The 15,309-nt window shown below is 34.3% G+C and overlaps 1 protein-coding gene across 1 annotated transcript; it reads right to left on the minus strand.

The window, feature by feature from the left end:
• Positions 1-429: 429 nt before the first annotated feature.
• LOC117102782 (bifunctional peptidase and arginyl-hydroxylase JMJD5-like) lies at positions 430-9,718 on the minus strand. Its single transcript, XM_033243191.1, has 7 exons — positions 8,922-9,718; positions 7,937-8,102; positions 7,178-7,334; positions 6,150-6,341; positions 4,782-4,914; positions 3,935-4,144; positions 430-2,146 (listed from the first exon to the last, which is right to left on the minus strand). The coding sequence occupies exons 1-7, from the start codon at positions 9,097-9,099 to the stop codon at positions 1,938-1,940; spliced, it is 1,245 nt and encodes a 414-aa protein (XP_033099082.1). The 5' UTR covers positions 9,100-9,718; the 3' UTR covers positions 430-1,937.
• Positions 9,719-15,309: the final 5,591 nt, after the last annotated feature.

A 15,309-nucleotide genomic window follows, 5' to 3' on the forward strand; every position in this document is an offset into this window, starting at 1 on the left:
AGCTGTAGTGTTTTTGATTCCCATTCATGAAAACGTAGCATAAAGCAGAGTTTCCATACAATCGCTACACTGTTGTACCATGGACCTATTAATAAATAGGTCCATGGTTTTACTGCGTAGCAGACCCCGACGCAATCGGGAAGGCTCCCTGATTCGACCGACCAATCAGCATCACCGAAAACTGTCGGCAATAACGTGTGCGATTGTATGGAAACCAAGCTTAATGACATAGCATAATTTAAAATTGATAGTATGGCCTAATTTCGTTACAATTAAGAAAATAATATTGCGTAAAAGTTATGAGAGTGCATGAGGTGCCTATTCTTACACTTTTCTTACCACTGCGCAGATCACTTTATTTTCTTGTGCTGGACATGATACTGTATAAAGAACACTTACCAACAAAAAAGCAGAAGTCTAACAAAAAAATATTGCGAATTGGAATGTTTAATGAGAAATTTTACACATGGGCAACAATATAAATCTAACAGTACTCAAAAAAATGTGGAACATAATAGCAAAGGTAGAATTGGTGAAAAGGCCAATTTAAAATAACAATGAACAAATCTTAAGATACATCCCCAACACCGAAAGGGTTGCACAAATGCAAAATTAATTGCCATTAGGTTGCTCCCTCAGTTTGTTAGGGTACAAGACAAGACTGATTAATTTAAATTTAATGTATAGCAATTTAAACATAAAATTTAAGTAAATCAATTAAAAACATGAATTTAAAAACTACGCCATAGTAACACAAAAGAACATTCTAATTTAACAATAACATTTCATGCATTTAACAGTGAATTTCAAGTACGGTAATATAAATGTAATTATAGCAAAAACAGATTTATTACTAGCGAATAACTGAAACCAATGTCAATAGTTTTTTTTAAATTCAGCAAGACCCTATTGAAATACAATTAAATTCAAGTGATAACGATGACGAATTAATGACAAATTTGCAAGTAGATTAACAGAATTTTATGTTCAACTAGTATCCAAGTCAATCGACAATAAGCAAATATGTCTTTATATGTAAAGTGTCGATAATGTTCAAATACCCTAATTCAGCATTTGTTGCTAATGTATTTTTAGTGTGAAGTGATTAATAAAGAAACAGATATACAAAAAAATATAGACAAGCTGCTTATTTATTTATTATATTATTGCTTTCTTTAATTTCAAACAGAACAAAACAGTTTATTTTAGTAGGCCTATGTATATTAGCCATTTTCTGTGCATTCCCAATAATCCACCAGCTAATATTATTCAATATTTATTTTTTTAAACAGAATTATGAGAGTGATTTATCTAGGAACAGAATGTTATAATAATGTGGCGGATTTGGAATGTAAACACAATAAATATTTTGTTATTTTTAATAAATATACCAAAAAATATCATCTGATCCACAAAAAAAAATATTGTATTGAGTCTTAATGATGACAAGGGTTCCAGTTCATAATTTATTACTTTAATATTTAAAACAGCTAAACAGCGCCACTAACGAGCATAGATTTCATTTAAGCTCACTTGCTTTCCTCACAAAAAGAGACTCAACAACATCGACAACGACGACGACTACAGCTTCGCTCCTTTGGGGAGGCTAATAAAGCCTAGCGACCATTTCTCAATAAATATTCTGATAAAAACACTGTGATACTTGCCCAATAAATATATAAACTTATTATTATTATTGTTAAAAATATTAGTATACACTTTCAGAATTGTCGATAAACCTAAAAAAAAACACCTTACATTTGACAGTTAATATTAAAATTCAGTTGACAATGTTAAGTAAAGCATTCTTTATGAAGGTTAATTGAAGTACAATAAGACTTAACAAGTAGTATTCAACTAACACATAGATGGTTTCCTTATGTAAAGGGTTATCTAAGAAAAAAAAAACCAGCTTAAATAAATGACAAAAACAGTGTTCATAGCTCATCGTGGCTGCCGTGAATAGGATTTTTATTGATGTCATAACTTGGTTCATCTAGTAAACGTGCTACATCCTTAAACATCTCAACATCTGCATCAAGAATTTGTTTGCGATTGATAAAGCCTCGGTTCCGCTTATCAAAAATTTTGAAGGCCTGCAAGGAAAGCATGCAATTGTTGAACATATGAACAATTGTAATGTTGACTATAAACCAGGCTTAATGAGGATTTCCTAAACATATATTACAACAGCCAACCATCCAAACACCAAGACAAATGATAAAATTCCACACATTTGTTTAGTATAATGTATTTTTCACTTTTATGATATCATTTATTTAAACAAAAAAATAAAAAACATGGCATATATATATCTGTCTCTTATACACATCTAATCTTAAGATACATCCCCAACACCGAAAGGGTTGCACAAATGCAAAATTAATTGCCATTAGGTTGCCCCCTCAGTTTGTTAGGGTACAAGACAAGACTGATTAATTTAAATTTAATGTATAGCAATTTAAACATAAAATTTAAGTAAATCAATTAAAAACATGAATTTAAAAACTACGCCATAGTAACACAAAAGAACATTCTAATTTAACAATAACATTTCATGCATTTAACAGTGAATTTCAAGTACGGTAATATAAATGTAATTATAGCAAAAACAGATTTATTACTAGCCAATAACTGAAACCAATGTCAATAGTTTTTTTTAAATTCAGCAAGACCCTATTGAAATACAATTAAATTGGTTTGTTGAAGATCTTTGGGTTCTTAAATTTATTTATTGCCACTGAAGCCCATGAGATTATGTTTAGAAATGAGTGATTGTAATTGGTTGCTTTGTTTACATTCCGATGGCTATAATGTCATCAGCTAAAGCCATTTTTGAGGACTCTCTTTATGGAGCTGCTAACAGCTCCCTCTTGACCCTTTCAGCTAACGGGAACTTTTGCCTCATGACAAGTGTAGTGCTGGTAACATAACACAATGTTATTTGTATGTTATCGTCTATGTGTATCTTACCCAAACTGCCACCTGTTAAGTCTGTGGTTCTACAATTTATAACAAACAAGCAATAAACGCTAGAATGTTAACCCAGATTTTGAGGAGTATATTTGTATCTACCGCCCGCAGCAAACACTCAGTGGGACAAGTATACTAGTCTGTGGCAGCAAACGGATAAGTACCTCTGATATTAACAACATCTTATTACTCCTATAGCTTCACTGCCCGACGAAGATCCACTGATAGTGGAGCAAAGCATAGCAGTATGTACAGTTTTGCTTGTTTTTACTATTAAGAATACTACAACCATTATTATCAGACTAGTATGGCTCATCCATTTTTACCTCTGATCTATGTGAATCTATGCACAAGAGCACACTAAAGTGAGCAGATTTGATTATCGATTTAACATGTGATGTGAGCTTTCAACCCTAATGAGTAAATAGAGATTGTTAGACCTTTACCACATATGCTGATGACATTATAGCCATCGGAATGTAAACAAAGCAACCAATTACAATCACTCATTTCTAAACATAATCTCATGGGCTTCAGTGGCAATAAATAAATTTAAGAACCCAAAGATCTTCAACAAACCAGCAAGGTTTATTACCCGAGATTTTTTTCAAGAACTCGGGTGCTATAGACCCACCAATCAAGTGGGGCAAATGCTTGTCAGTGGATGATGGTTAAAGGCACAAGAACCATCAATGGGGAAACACTCCTAAAAATTATCATATTCATTGTAATTATTAATGTGTTATTGCAGGACACTGAATGACTAGTGATTGATGTCTGCAAATAATATGTTCATGATCAAATATTTTATAACAAAAATGCCACCTGGTCTGTTGCCACCTGGTTCTCTACCACCTGGTCTGTGGCCACTCAAGCCCATTACCACCATAGTCCTGTTAAACCAACCGCCAAAAGAATGGATGGCAACAGCAGGGTGGTAAAAGGCTGGCTGGTAGTTAACCAGGTGGCAACGGGCCAGAACCCAGAACTAATGAAATCAATTTGTGAATTACCTTGTCACCTTTCTTGTAGGTCCAAAACACAGGAACTTGATCAAGTGAAGTGTATGGAAAATCATCGCTACAGTCACTATCATTAAAATTTGGTTCAGTGGTGAATAAGATGGCGTAAGACATACTGCGACCATAAGACCGCACTTGATGAAAATAGCCTGATCGAGAAATAGTATTAATCAAATCATTAATTTAATAATATACCATTTATGAAACAACGTATTATTAGAAATTAAATTATAATAATTCAAGTTTAAGATATTGTATTATAATAATTGTTTTGAAAACATATTTCATAGGGACCAGGTTGTTCAGAAGACAACAACAATAAAATATAATATGATATTTATAAACTTAAAGAAGATTGATATTAAAAGTTGATGAACATATTTTTGCTATTATTGCTTTCAGTGTTTTGATTGGTTTAATGTATTTTAAATATGATATTCAAATGTTATTAAGATTATAGCAATTCTGTTTTCCTTGTAAGTGAACATAATTCAATGGCATATCCAGGATTTCAAAAAAAGGAAGGGGAGGGGTGTTGAGTACTAGTTAAAATGAAGAATTGGACTCAGTAGGCACAAAGTTATAATAAAATGAAAATTAAAAAACAAGAATTTTGCTCAAATAGTGGGACTTTTTACGAAAAATTTAAGCCTGTTAATACCTAGTTTTCCATTTATTTGTTTGTGAATAATTGTTCTGTTTGAACAAAGAAGGGGAGCTCAGTCTCCTTAAGCGCCCTACCCCACTCTGGCTACGCCACTGTAATTTGAAACAGCAAGAGTTTACCTGAAGGGATAAAAACACAGTCTCCTGGCCAAATGGTGGTCCAGGTCCAAGGTACCTTAGCAAAGCCGCTATACTTGAACATGTTGATCATCTCAACATCAATCACTGAGTAACCAGATCCGGCATCAGGTGACTACAAGAAACCAATGAAAAAATTAAGCTCTGAAATATTCAACAACATTTATCATATTTGATGGTATCTGTTACTGCTATGATTTAAGTTTGGACATTAAATGTTATCATTGAAACTGACCATTAAATTTAGGAGTGCTTATTCAAACAGGGCGCTTACGAATATTTTTAAGTTAGGAAGGGCGCTTATTCAAGAGGGGAACTTATTCAAATGGGGCGCTTATTCGCACGAATACGGTAATAGCAACATCATTAGCACCACCTATGTTTAGTGGTGCATCCATGGTGTGGCAAAAAAGGCTTGGGAAGGCAATAGCCTAGAAGTACTGCAGGCCTCATAGCATGAATAACAATTTCAATGCAATGTACTTGTTGGTCATACAGCACAGAAGTTGGAGATTGGGATTATATAAGGGGTGATAATATTTTTTATGAAAATTACTCCAAGTATTGGCTAATATTCAGGGTAGAATACTGAAGTACTATGGTATAGAAATATTATCTATATGGTGTAAGGAATCATTAAACATTTTGTTAATTCAAGGAGTGGAGATGTAGTTTGGTGGGTCATACGAAGCCATAAAAACTCTTCCCATGACATAGGTGGATACAAGGGGGGGCCCAACTGGCCCAGGCCCCCTGAATTTTCCAAAAAAAAAAAAAAAAAAAAAAAAAAAAAAATCAGAAAAAATAAAAATATATTCAAATTTAAGTATAAAGAATGCATTTTCCGGGCCATCTAGAGGTGCCATAATCAAAATTGTTCTTACCTCAGCCTCAACATTATTGGGGCTGAGGTAACATAGACCCATCATCTGTGAAAGTCCCTCTCTGGGCCCGCTCTGTTTAAAATTCCAGGATCCGCCACTGCATGAACACTACCAGGAATTTTTTATACTGGGTCTTGATTGAGACCTTAGTCGACCCTTTGGTTTGGACCCCACTGCTGTCGGACATGCCAGACCTCTTATCCAAGCTAATTTTTGGAGCCACTGCTGGTCGTGGTTTCAAATCCTGCGAGTGCACAAGATTTTTTCTCATGATTAAAAAAAAGAAAAAAAATATCCACTCCCCTAAATAACGTAATGAGACTCAAATTATCTCATTTATTTAAGACTAGGGCCCCTGAATACCGGCCGACTTCCTAGGATACGCTGAAAGGATCACCCTCCATAAATATAGTTAAATAACAGTACTATTTTATATACATCAGTAAAGTTGTCAAGTTTGAATTACCTTATCTGCCATTTCCAGGAACTTTGAATATTTTGGGTGAATGAAGATGAAATCTTTACGTCCGTCTAGCAAGCAATGAATGTTATGATCAGCATCGTAATGTAGCACCGATGAAGTCCCTCCACTGCTCATCCAGAAGTTGCTCTCTTGTATCAACTTCTTGAATGAGCCGCACAAAAGACACTGTGGCACCTGAAATTAGTAATTAAAAAAATTAAATTAAATAATTACTAAGAAAAAGGGCTTTGTAGGTTCATTCCTGAAGACGACCTAATAAAGTTTGCAACTATGATTCATGGATTCCCTCTCATTATTCAGAGTAAATTCATTATATAAATATACTCAGTGCGACTGGCGGTTTACATTTGCAGATCCAGGAATTCAAAATGGAGGGAGCCCGGGGACATACTTTCAGAGATGGAGGACACCTCTATTATTATTGCACTCTCAGACTTAAAATTTGAATATATTTTTCTTATATCACTATTTAATTAAAATCTTTAACAATTTAGGGGGGTCCGGGCTGGCTGGACACACCTTGAATTGGCCACTGGTTTAAGTAAGATACAGTATAGGATTAGCAAGGTTATTCAGTTAAATTATGTCATTTGAATTTGTAGATATGTGTTCACCACACTCTAACATTACTACAAAAAATATGACCTTAAGAAATCTATAAATGTAGAGGCAGGCAAGCTTTTGCCACATACCCCTCTGGGCTCTATCCAGATTTGGCCTCCATTCACGTTTTTGGTCAGTGTGCCCTAAATGGGGGTATCCCTATTTACAGGACACATTAAGGGGATAATTTTTATGGTTGCTAAAGTGTCCTCCTAATAGGGGTTCTACAGAATAATGTAAAATTGTTAGCTGGGTTAGAATTGACCCGTGGTGAAAGATCAGGCCTAGTGTTTTAAAGATAATTAAATGTGCTTTTTGATATGACAGCCAGTGAAGCTCACACAAGTACTGTACATGGATAATATTGGAATAATTTGAAGTTGAAGAGCACACACGAGCAGCACTACCTTGACATGAGGTCTCATCTCATCTGGAAGGACGGTTACAGCATACCAATCCTCACGCTTGTATCCCCTCAAAAAATCTTTAAATGATATAATGTTTCGTTGAGTTTTGGCTCGGTTTTCTTTTTTTACTTCAATTAAAAGTTTCAGGTCCCCAAAACTGAAGAAACAATTATGGAAAAAAATATATTTATAAAATAAAAGATACAGCATGTATAATAATAATATACATACAATATCAATGTATACATTCCTATATATAATAAAAATATGAATCATAAATTATATGTGTACATAAAAATGCAAATATATAATTATCAATAACAGTTTTATACTGTAGATTTAAAAGGTAAAAGTGTATGTGTATGGATATAAAATATATATGTATATACATGCACCATTTATATATACCAGATATACACAGTATATCATTTATAATATATACATTTTACAATTTTTACATCTTGCTGGTGAAGGAAAATTATAGCACATAACAAGACATTGGAGTTTATCTCTTTAATGCACCATGTTTGGTTTGAAAACTACCATTTTGGAGATCGGTCTTGTGTTCTAATAATTAGGATGAGGGCGTATCATACTAACTTCTGATATTTGCAGTGCAAATAACTTTAATGCTACCTGAAGTTAGATTTAAATGAACATTAGAACAAGAACAAGCATACAAATAATATAACTTTGCAATTAAATCAATGTTAAAGACATGTTTGATTAACTTTTTGAGCAAGACATGTTTTTACTCACTTTTCCTCAAGATAATTGTCACTCCATTTTTCAAAAGCCAAAGCATCTTTGACAGCACCTCGGAGTACCAATGGCTTTTTTTTTGTGACATGGAGACTGGAAAAATCTTTAGGATGAGGTACATCAGTCACCTCCTTTACCTTTCCTTCTGGCTTACGTTGGAAACCTTTAAAATACAGAATTTTTAATTAAAAATAAATAACAATGTGGGTGCTAATTTATCGTACTGACGTTGTTCTATATTTGGTAATGGTGGCATACTTCACTCATCACCATCAGGCGCGGATCCAATGGGGAAGAGCATTGGGCGAAATGTTTTCCACCGTTTCGGCACTAAGTTTTTAAATTTCAGTGCATATCAATTTTATGTATTGACATAAGAAAAGATAATACAAAAATCCGCCCCATCTCCCCCACCAATTTGAAAAATTCTGGATCCGCCCCAGGTAATTATCAGTAACTTAAACAATTTTTTTCACAGACGAAGCCAAGCCTCCCCATATGATCATTAACTTCCCCCAACATGGCCTGGGGCCCTGCCTAACCCCTCCCAAAGTACTGTACATTTATAATAATGATTGATATCGTCTCAACAACTGAAACTGTGCAAGATTCTCTTGTGCAGTTTTGTCCGTGGAAATAAGTTGATCACTGAATAAATGCATGAGCTGGCTAGGTACAGTAGGCCTATACAGTAGTTAGTGTACTGGTACTGGTATGGGCATTTATATTGCACCTTATTCTTGTAATTATATAAGCGGACACCAAATCTCATAGTTCAGGTAAGCAGCATGTAAAGCAGTACAGATTTAAACAGAAATCACTGTATTGTCAAAACAGTTAACAAAAGCAAAACACAACATGTACTACACACAAAAATCAGAAAACAATAACTGGAAGTACAATATGCAAACAGGTATAAGTCTTGAGTGCATGTTTGAAAATATTGGGATCATTGTTAGAATATTCTTACAATAAATCTTACCTAAAGGTCGTAGATGACCATCCGGTACACCAGTTCCAGACCTACTGTTGGACCTGAATGGTGGAGGAAATTTCACATCCATTCTCATGTCTTTTGGAAAAGGAACTTGACACTCTGCCATCAAAAAAAGTAAACTGAAGATGCCGAATACAGGCATTGCACAGCTTTTTACATCCATAACGAAAATATAAAATAATGATTCTCAAAATCAAAAAATGTTTCTTATACACGCCTGGACGCGAAGAACATAAGAGATGAAACCGTTCTCTTTCAACCTAGCAGTTTAAAATATTCAGGAAGGGTTTTGTACAAATTTCCATCAGTTCTGTTTCACCTGTTGATATTCTCGCCTGAAATTAACTGAGAAAATGACACGACAGCCTAACGAATTACCCTGCCACGTGTATACAATGCTTTGGTGACATCTCACAAATATTTCCTAGATCAATAATAAATTAGCTATTCTCATCTGTTCATTAATAGCATGCTATTCTTCTAGGGCTAGGCCAGGACCAATGAGCTAGCAAAGCCCGCTGTCCTACCAGGTTAAGCTTCCAATCACTGAACTCACAGCTGTCGTCAGTACGTAAAGTACGTATGCCTAATCGATACAAAACAATCAATGGACTATTCTATGAAGTTAAAATGTTGATACCAACGTTACACTGACAATAATCGTGTTGCCGGTACATGTACCCATGCTGTATCTACAATTCAACTGGCCTAATTCTAGCAGGAAATGGAAGACCAGAAGTTCACAACATTCAACTCCGACCAAATCTCGTTAATCTCTTGTTGTTGCCCGTAACGCTTCACTGGTTCTCAACAATAACAAAATGCACTGAAAAACAACCTGATTGCAGGGCCTACTACGATGACGTAATATAAGTATAAAGACCATTATCGCCGCAGTGGATATTTAAAGCTAAACATTCCCCTTCCCCACTCGGACAATGGGACTCCGTTGTCGGAATAAAAATATTCATTTGCCAATAAAAACAAAGTTATAGTGACTGTCTTGAGGTCAAAACACAATTTGGGCCATCCTCACGAGGGATTTTATTTTTATTTGTTTTTTCTCCATTTGTTTTTATTATTATATCACATCAAAACATCGCATACAGAAAACGTTTCAAACATAGCATAATAAAGAAATTATAATTAATTAAATATAAATAAAAAAAACAATGGGAAAATTCATTCCATAAAAAACAACAATTCACATTCTAAAAGTGAATAGAAAATTATAATAAGTGGCAATGCTTACAACAGGCTTATTAAAATCAAGATCAAGAACATTCCACTTCCTTTTCCAATTATCAAGTTTTTCTTTAGATATAGCTATGAACAGCTCAACCGATTTTTCAAATTAGTTTGTTTTTAAAGTTAACAATGTTGGGTATTTTTTGCGACACCTACATGAATATATAAAATACTTAGCATGCAGAATAACAGGATTAAAATGCCTATTTTCAACATCATTAATTCCCAGACAAATATTTTGTAAAGATAAAACCAACTGATTTTTGCAAATAATACTTTTAACATCATACCAAAATCCAGTTGTAAGGTAAGATGTGTATAAGAGACAGCAAGCATACAAGGCTATCATTTTTTTTCTTTTTCTCTCTTTTTTTCTTTTTTTTTTCTTTTTTTTACGTCCCAAAAGGGGGGGCCGGGGCCGGGCCGGCCCCCCCCCTAAATCCGCCCCTGGGCAAACTACTAAAAAGATGGTTGGGTACTACCGTTGGCCCAACGTTGGCTAGAGGTTGTAAATATTAGAATGTGATAACAGACGTTGTCGCAACGACGTTGGTTAGAGGTTGTAAATATTAGATCTAATTAAAGACGTTGTCGCAAAGTCATAGAACTTTGTTGGCCCGACGTCGGTAAACGTTTGAAATAGACGTTGGTTACCACCGTTGGGCCGACGTTGGCCAGAGAGGTTGTAAATATTAAATGTGATTACAGACCTTGTCCCAACGTCACAGTTCGCTGTTGGCCCGACGTCGTTTATTTTTATTTTTTTTAAGGTCGTGGGTTCGATTCCCACACGAGCCATTTTTTTTTTTTTTTTTTTTTTTTTTTTTTAAGGCAGTTTATTTGATGGTAGATAATGAATAGCAACATGGAGGTTGTGTGTTCGATTCCCACACGAACCACATGAACCTAGGCCGTCATGGTCGCCCAATTGGCTCATGTGTAATTCATGTTGAGCCAACTGCAGACGAAAAGGTTACAATTTAATTTTTACAGAGAAAAGCTGGAAGAAAGTTTTAGACAGTGCCCATCAATGGAAGGATTTTAATACTGAGGAATGGAAGTTAGCGAAGTCCTTGGCTTGCTTAACCGTTTTTCTTCAATCGTCGCTTCCAACCGTCTAGGCGCATCTAGCCTAAAGAGGGCCTACATAGCAGGTCGAGATCCATGAAAAGTCGTATATAAAGATTTGGGTTACCCACATCTTTATATTTGCACAAGTAATTAAAATTGTTTATTAAGCAGATTAATCAAACTGATAAACAATTGTACTACATTCGGTGGATGCATGTCTACGCCCCGGTCTACGCATGTCCGACAGGGGGTACAAACCAAGGGGTCGTTTAGAGCCGGGGAATAAAAATCCCCAGTAGGGGTAATGGGTAAGTGTTTTATAGCTTAGTATGGCCAATGGCGTATGTAGTCTTGAAATGGGGGTGCTGATCAGGGCCGGCGGAACGTTTTTCAAAGTGGTGGAGGGGGCACTTATAAGATGAATGGGAATATGAATGATGCCGATCTGGAAGAACCTAGGGGATGGGGGGTCAACATGTTTCCCAAAAATGAAAGGGGATCCAGGGGTTCTCCCCCGGGAAAATTTTGATTTCTAGATGGCAGGAAATTACCTTTCTCGACTTTTGAGGTTTCTAATGATTTTGTTCTTCAAAATTCAAGGTTTCCCCCTCTTGAAAACGGTCAGGTAAACTTTCTCATCATCTTATTACAGTAAATAGGCCTGTTATGTGTGTATACATATATAAAAAAAATAGTTGTTGCATACGTATTCTTTTTTTCAATGAATCGATAAGCTCCAAAGAAAAGGAGCGGGGGTCCCGGGGTTCTCCCCCGGAAAATTTCTGAACCCCAGATGGCGGGAAATGAGTTTTTCAGACTTCTGAGGTATCTTAATTACTTTTAAGTAAATTTCAAGGTTTTCCCCTCTTGAAAACGGTCAGGTAATTTTAAAGCAATTCATCCTGATTACTTTGATTATTACAGGTTTCAACCAGATTAGATGTATTCCATAAAGTGGGAACAGCACAGACCACCGAATAATACTCTACAAAATGACAATTTATGCCAAATTTATCGAGAAACTCGGTATGCGAGATAATTGTCTAAGGACGAGGGATTTTATGCTGCCCCGGACCCCTGACCTTTTTCGGCCATGTTTGATCCCTGTCCGAAATTATCTGCTTTTGTAATTTTCTAATAAACTATGTTTCAATGAATACAAATTACATTACTTTGTTTGCTGGTTTGATTTATTGTCAATTTTTATCTTAGGCTACATCCACCAGCGTTTTGATTGTGCAAGAATTGTAGCAACTTTAGTTATAGGCATGAATGTAGAAGGACCGAAGTTTTTAATTTATAGTTTAAACATAGACCATGGAGGAAATAAAACTATTTCCTCCATGCATAGACCTACTTCAGGTGTTACCATGAAGGAAATCATGTTTTTCTTCCATGAATTAACGTACTTTTCACATAATGAAACATCACCAAAGAACTGACAACCGAACCGCTGCTCGAGTGTTTTATTACCAAGCACCAGCAGTAGGCCTTATTATCGTATTGATTAAAGTTTCTATTTTGTTCTTAACCATACTAAATACATGACATTTTGTCAAATTACAACATAACAGGAGAATATTATTAATCATAAGCCCCAGTCCGAAATTTTGATTGTTTTCGTCCAAGCTTAACCATTCGAAAGATCTGGTCGACGAATCGCATTTCGATAATCAGTGGCGGATTCAGAAATTCGAAATAGAGGGCTCCCAGAGATTCTACACCACTCAGCCCCACCATGGTTGTCACTGAGGGTAGGAAATTTATGATTTAAAATGGCACTTCTAGATAACCGGAAATCGCCTCTCGGACCTAAATGCTTAGCCTGATTACTAGCTGCAATACAGTATTATGGAATAATAATATAATTTAATTTAATAATTTAATTTGGTGTTCAGTATGTTTCCCATCTGTGTTTGATCTAGTTGTTATTATTATTATTATTATTAGCCCATCTAGTTTTCAATTAAATAAATTATATATACACACTGTTCTTGGTATTCGCCGTCGTAATAATTTATGTACGAAAGTCCGTTCTTCAGGTTTATCGGTTCATTGATCCATGGAAGAATGTACATATCCAACTATACTCAATGTTGTTGGAATATAATAATATATTGCCTGTCTTTGATTTTTTTTTCCCTCTATAATAGGAGAAAAAAAAGAAAAAATAAATAAATAAAAGAAATAAAAATAAATAAAGAATGAGATAAAATTACCTGACCTTTTCTCAAGAGGGGGAAAACCTTGAATTTTTAAGAACTTAAAGATATTATTAGACTCCATAGAAGTCGGGAAAGCTCATTTCCGGCCATCTGGGAATCAACATTTGACCCCAGTACCCCCATTTAATTTTTTTTTTTTTTTTTTTTAAACATTTTGAAACCCCCTCTTTTAAATCCAAGATGCCATATTTTATTAAATGTATGCCTATCCAAACACACCCAACGCACGATCCAATGCTGTTGTCAGGATTTTTCCAACAGTGCGAGACAATATCGGGGTGGACCCACTTTACGTGTAAATTCAAATAATCTACTAATATGTACAAAACATATAATTGTTATTTTTTTTTCTCTCCGACGAATTGTGGTTTTCTAAACGACGGGCGGCCACCCCTACTACGAATACCCAGTTAAAATGTTTGTTCTCTTCTAGAATTTACCCCAAGTATCCGTTTCGATCCATTCCGTAAAAATGGTACTGGATTGGTGAAGTTTGATCTACAGGAGCTCGTGCTTTGTCAGGTCATTCTATTCAGAGTAAAAGCCTTTCATGGTGAAAGCGTACCTGTCATGACCCAAGAAATATTTTTAGCAAGGTATAACTAAAAATGTTATTGTTTAAAATGAAATATTTTTACATTTATTATCCTATAAATGAGTATACATATTAAAAACCATTTCATGATTATACAATTCACAGTATAAAAAAAATGATAAATTGACGTACTTTTTAGCCATATTTCACCATACAAAGTGTGACAAGACAAAAATGTATAAAATTGGAAGCAGTAGGCCGTATATTTTGTTAAATTGTATTATACGGATGGAGCTCATTATTTCTATAAGGAATATATTGGAAACTAATAAGATAAAACACTAGAAAGAAAAATAAAACCCTTTTTATTTAAAAAAATATGCAACTTGATGGTTTGTGTAAAACGGGTGTAACATTTGTATGTCAAAAAATTTAGGAAGTTCAAAATGGCCCAATATTTCTAAAAAGAAATATATGTGTTATTTTTAAATGTTTATCAAATTGGTGAATATGTACAGTAAGAAAATATTTTTAGAAATTAGTGATGATGCATTTTATTTTTGGTGCATCCACAATGGAAAGTCACTGACCCAAACTTATGTCAAGAATGTGTTCGTCCATTACAAGGGAATAGGATTTGTAGTGTATTAAAATACAAACATGCATATTTCTTTTGGAAAGAGAATATAATTATCTTTAATCACACCCTTTTTCTAAAACATTGATATCATATCTCTTGTTCCACAGAGTTTGGCCTAAATCCATTATTTATATTTACTGTAATGTTTACATCTGTTTCAAATAATCTTATCTATTAGTTGTATATAAATGTAATATAGTGTATGACATCAGGTAACAGTTAAATATAACATGAAATGTTTTGTATTGTAAGAATGTTTAATGTGAACTATTGAATATATAGTAGGTTAGAGGCCTATAATGATAAAATATAATGAATGCTGAACATCTTAGTTTTCCATCTGGAAACAGTTTTTATTAGAACAATTATTCAAAATTTTTATCTAAAAAAAAATTAATAAAATAAAAGTTAAAATAATTATTACTATTTGACTAATTCACCTTAAAACTTATTCGGCACACACCAAATCTTCATTTTATATATACCGTATATAGACAAAGATAAGATTTCCACTTTAATTTTGACATAGGTCTGTTTGTCTATTGAATTATTTTTAATTTGAATATTGATATTCTTCTTTGTGTTTATTCAAAATTATACATTCCAGTATCTTTTTACATAATGCCCTGTATATTTACTCATTTTTAATTGTTT

Source organism: Anneissia japonica, unplaced genomic scaffold (genome assembly GCF_011630105.1).
Source record: "Anneissia japonica isolate Jap-2015-1 unplaced genomic scaffold, ASM1163010v1 scaffold287760_len733007_cov179, whole genome shotgun sequence".
NCBI classification, from domain to species: Eukaryota; Metazoa; Echinodermata; class Crinoidea; order Comatulida; family Comatulidae; genus Anneissia; species Anneissia japonica.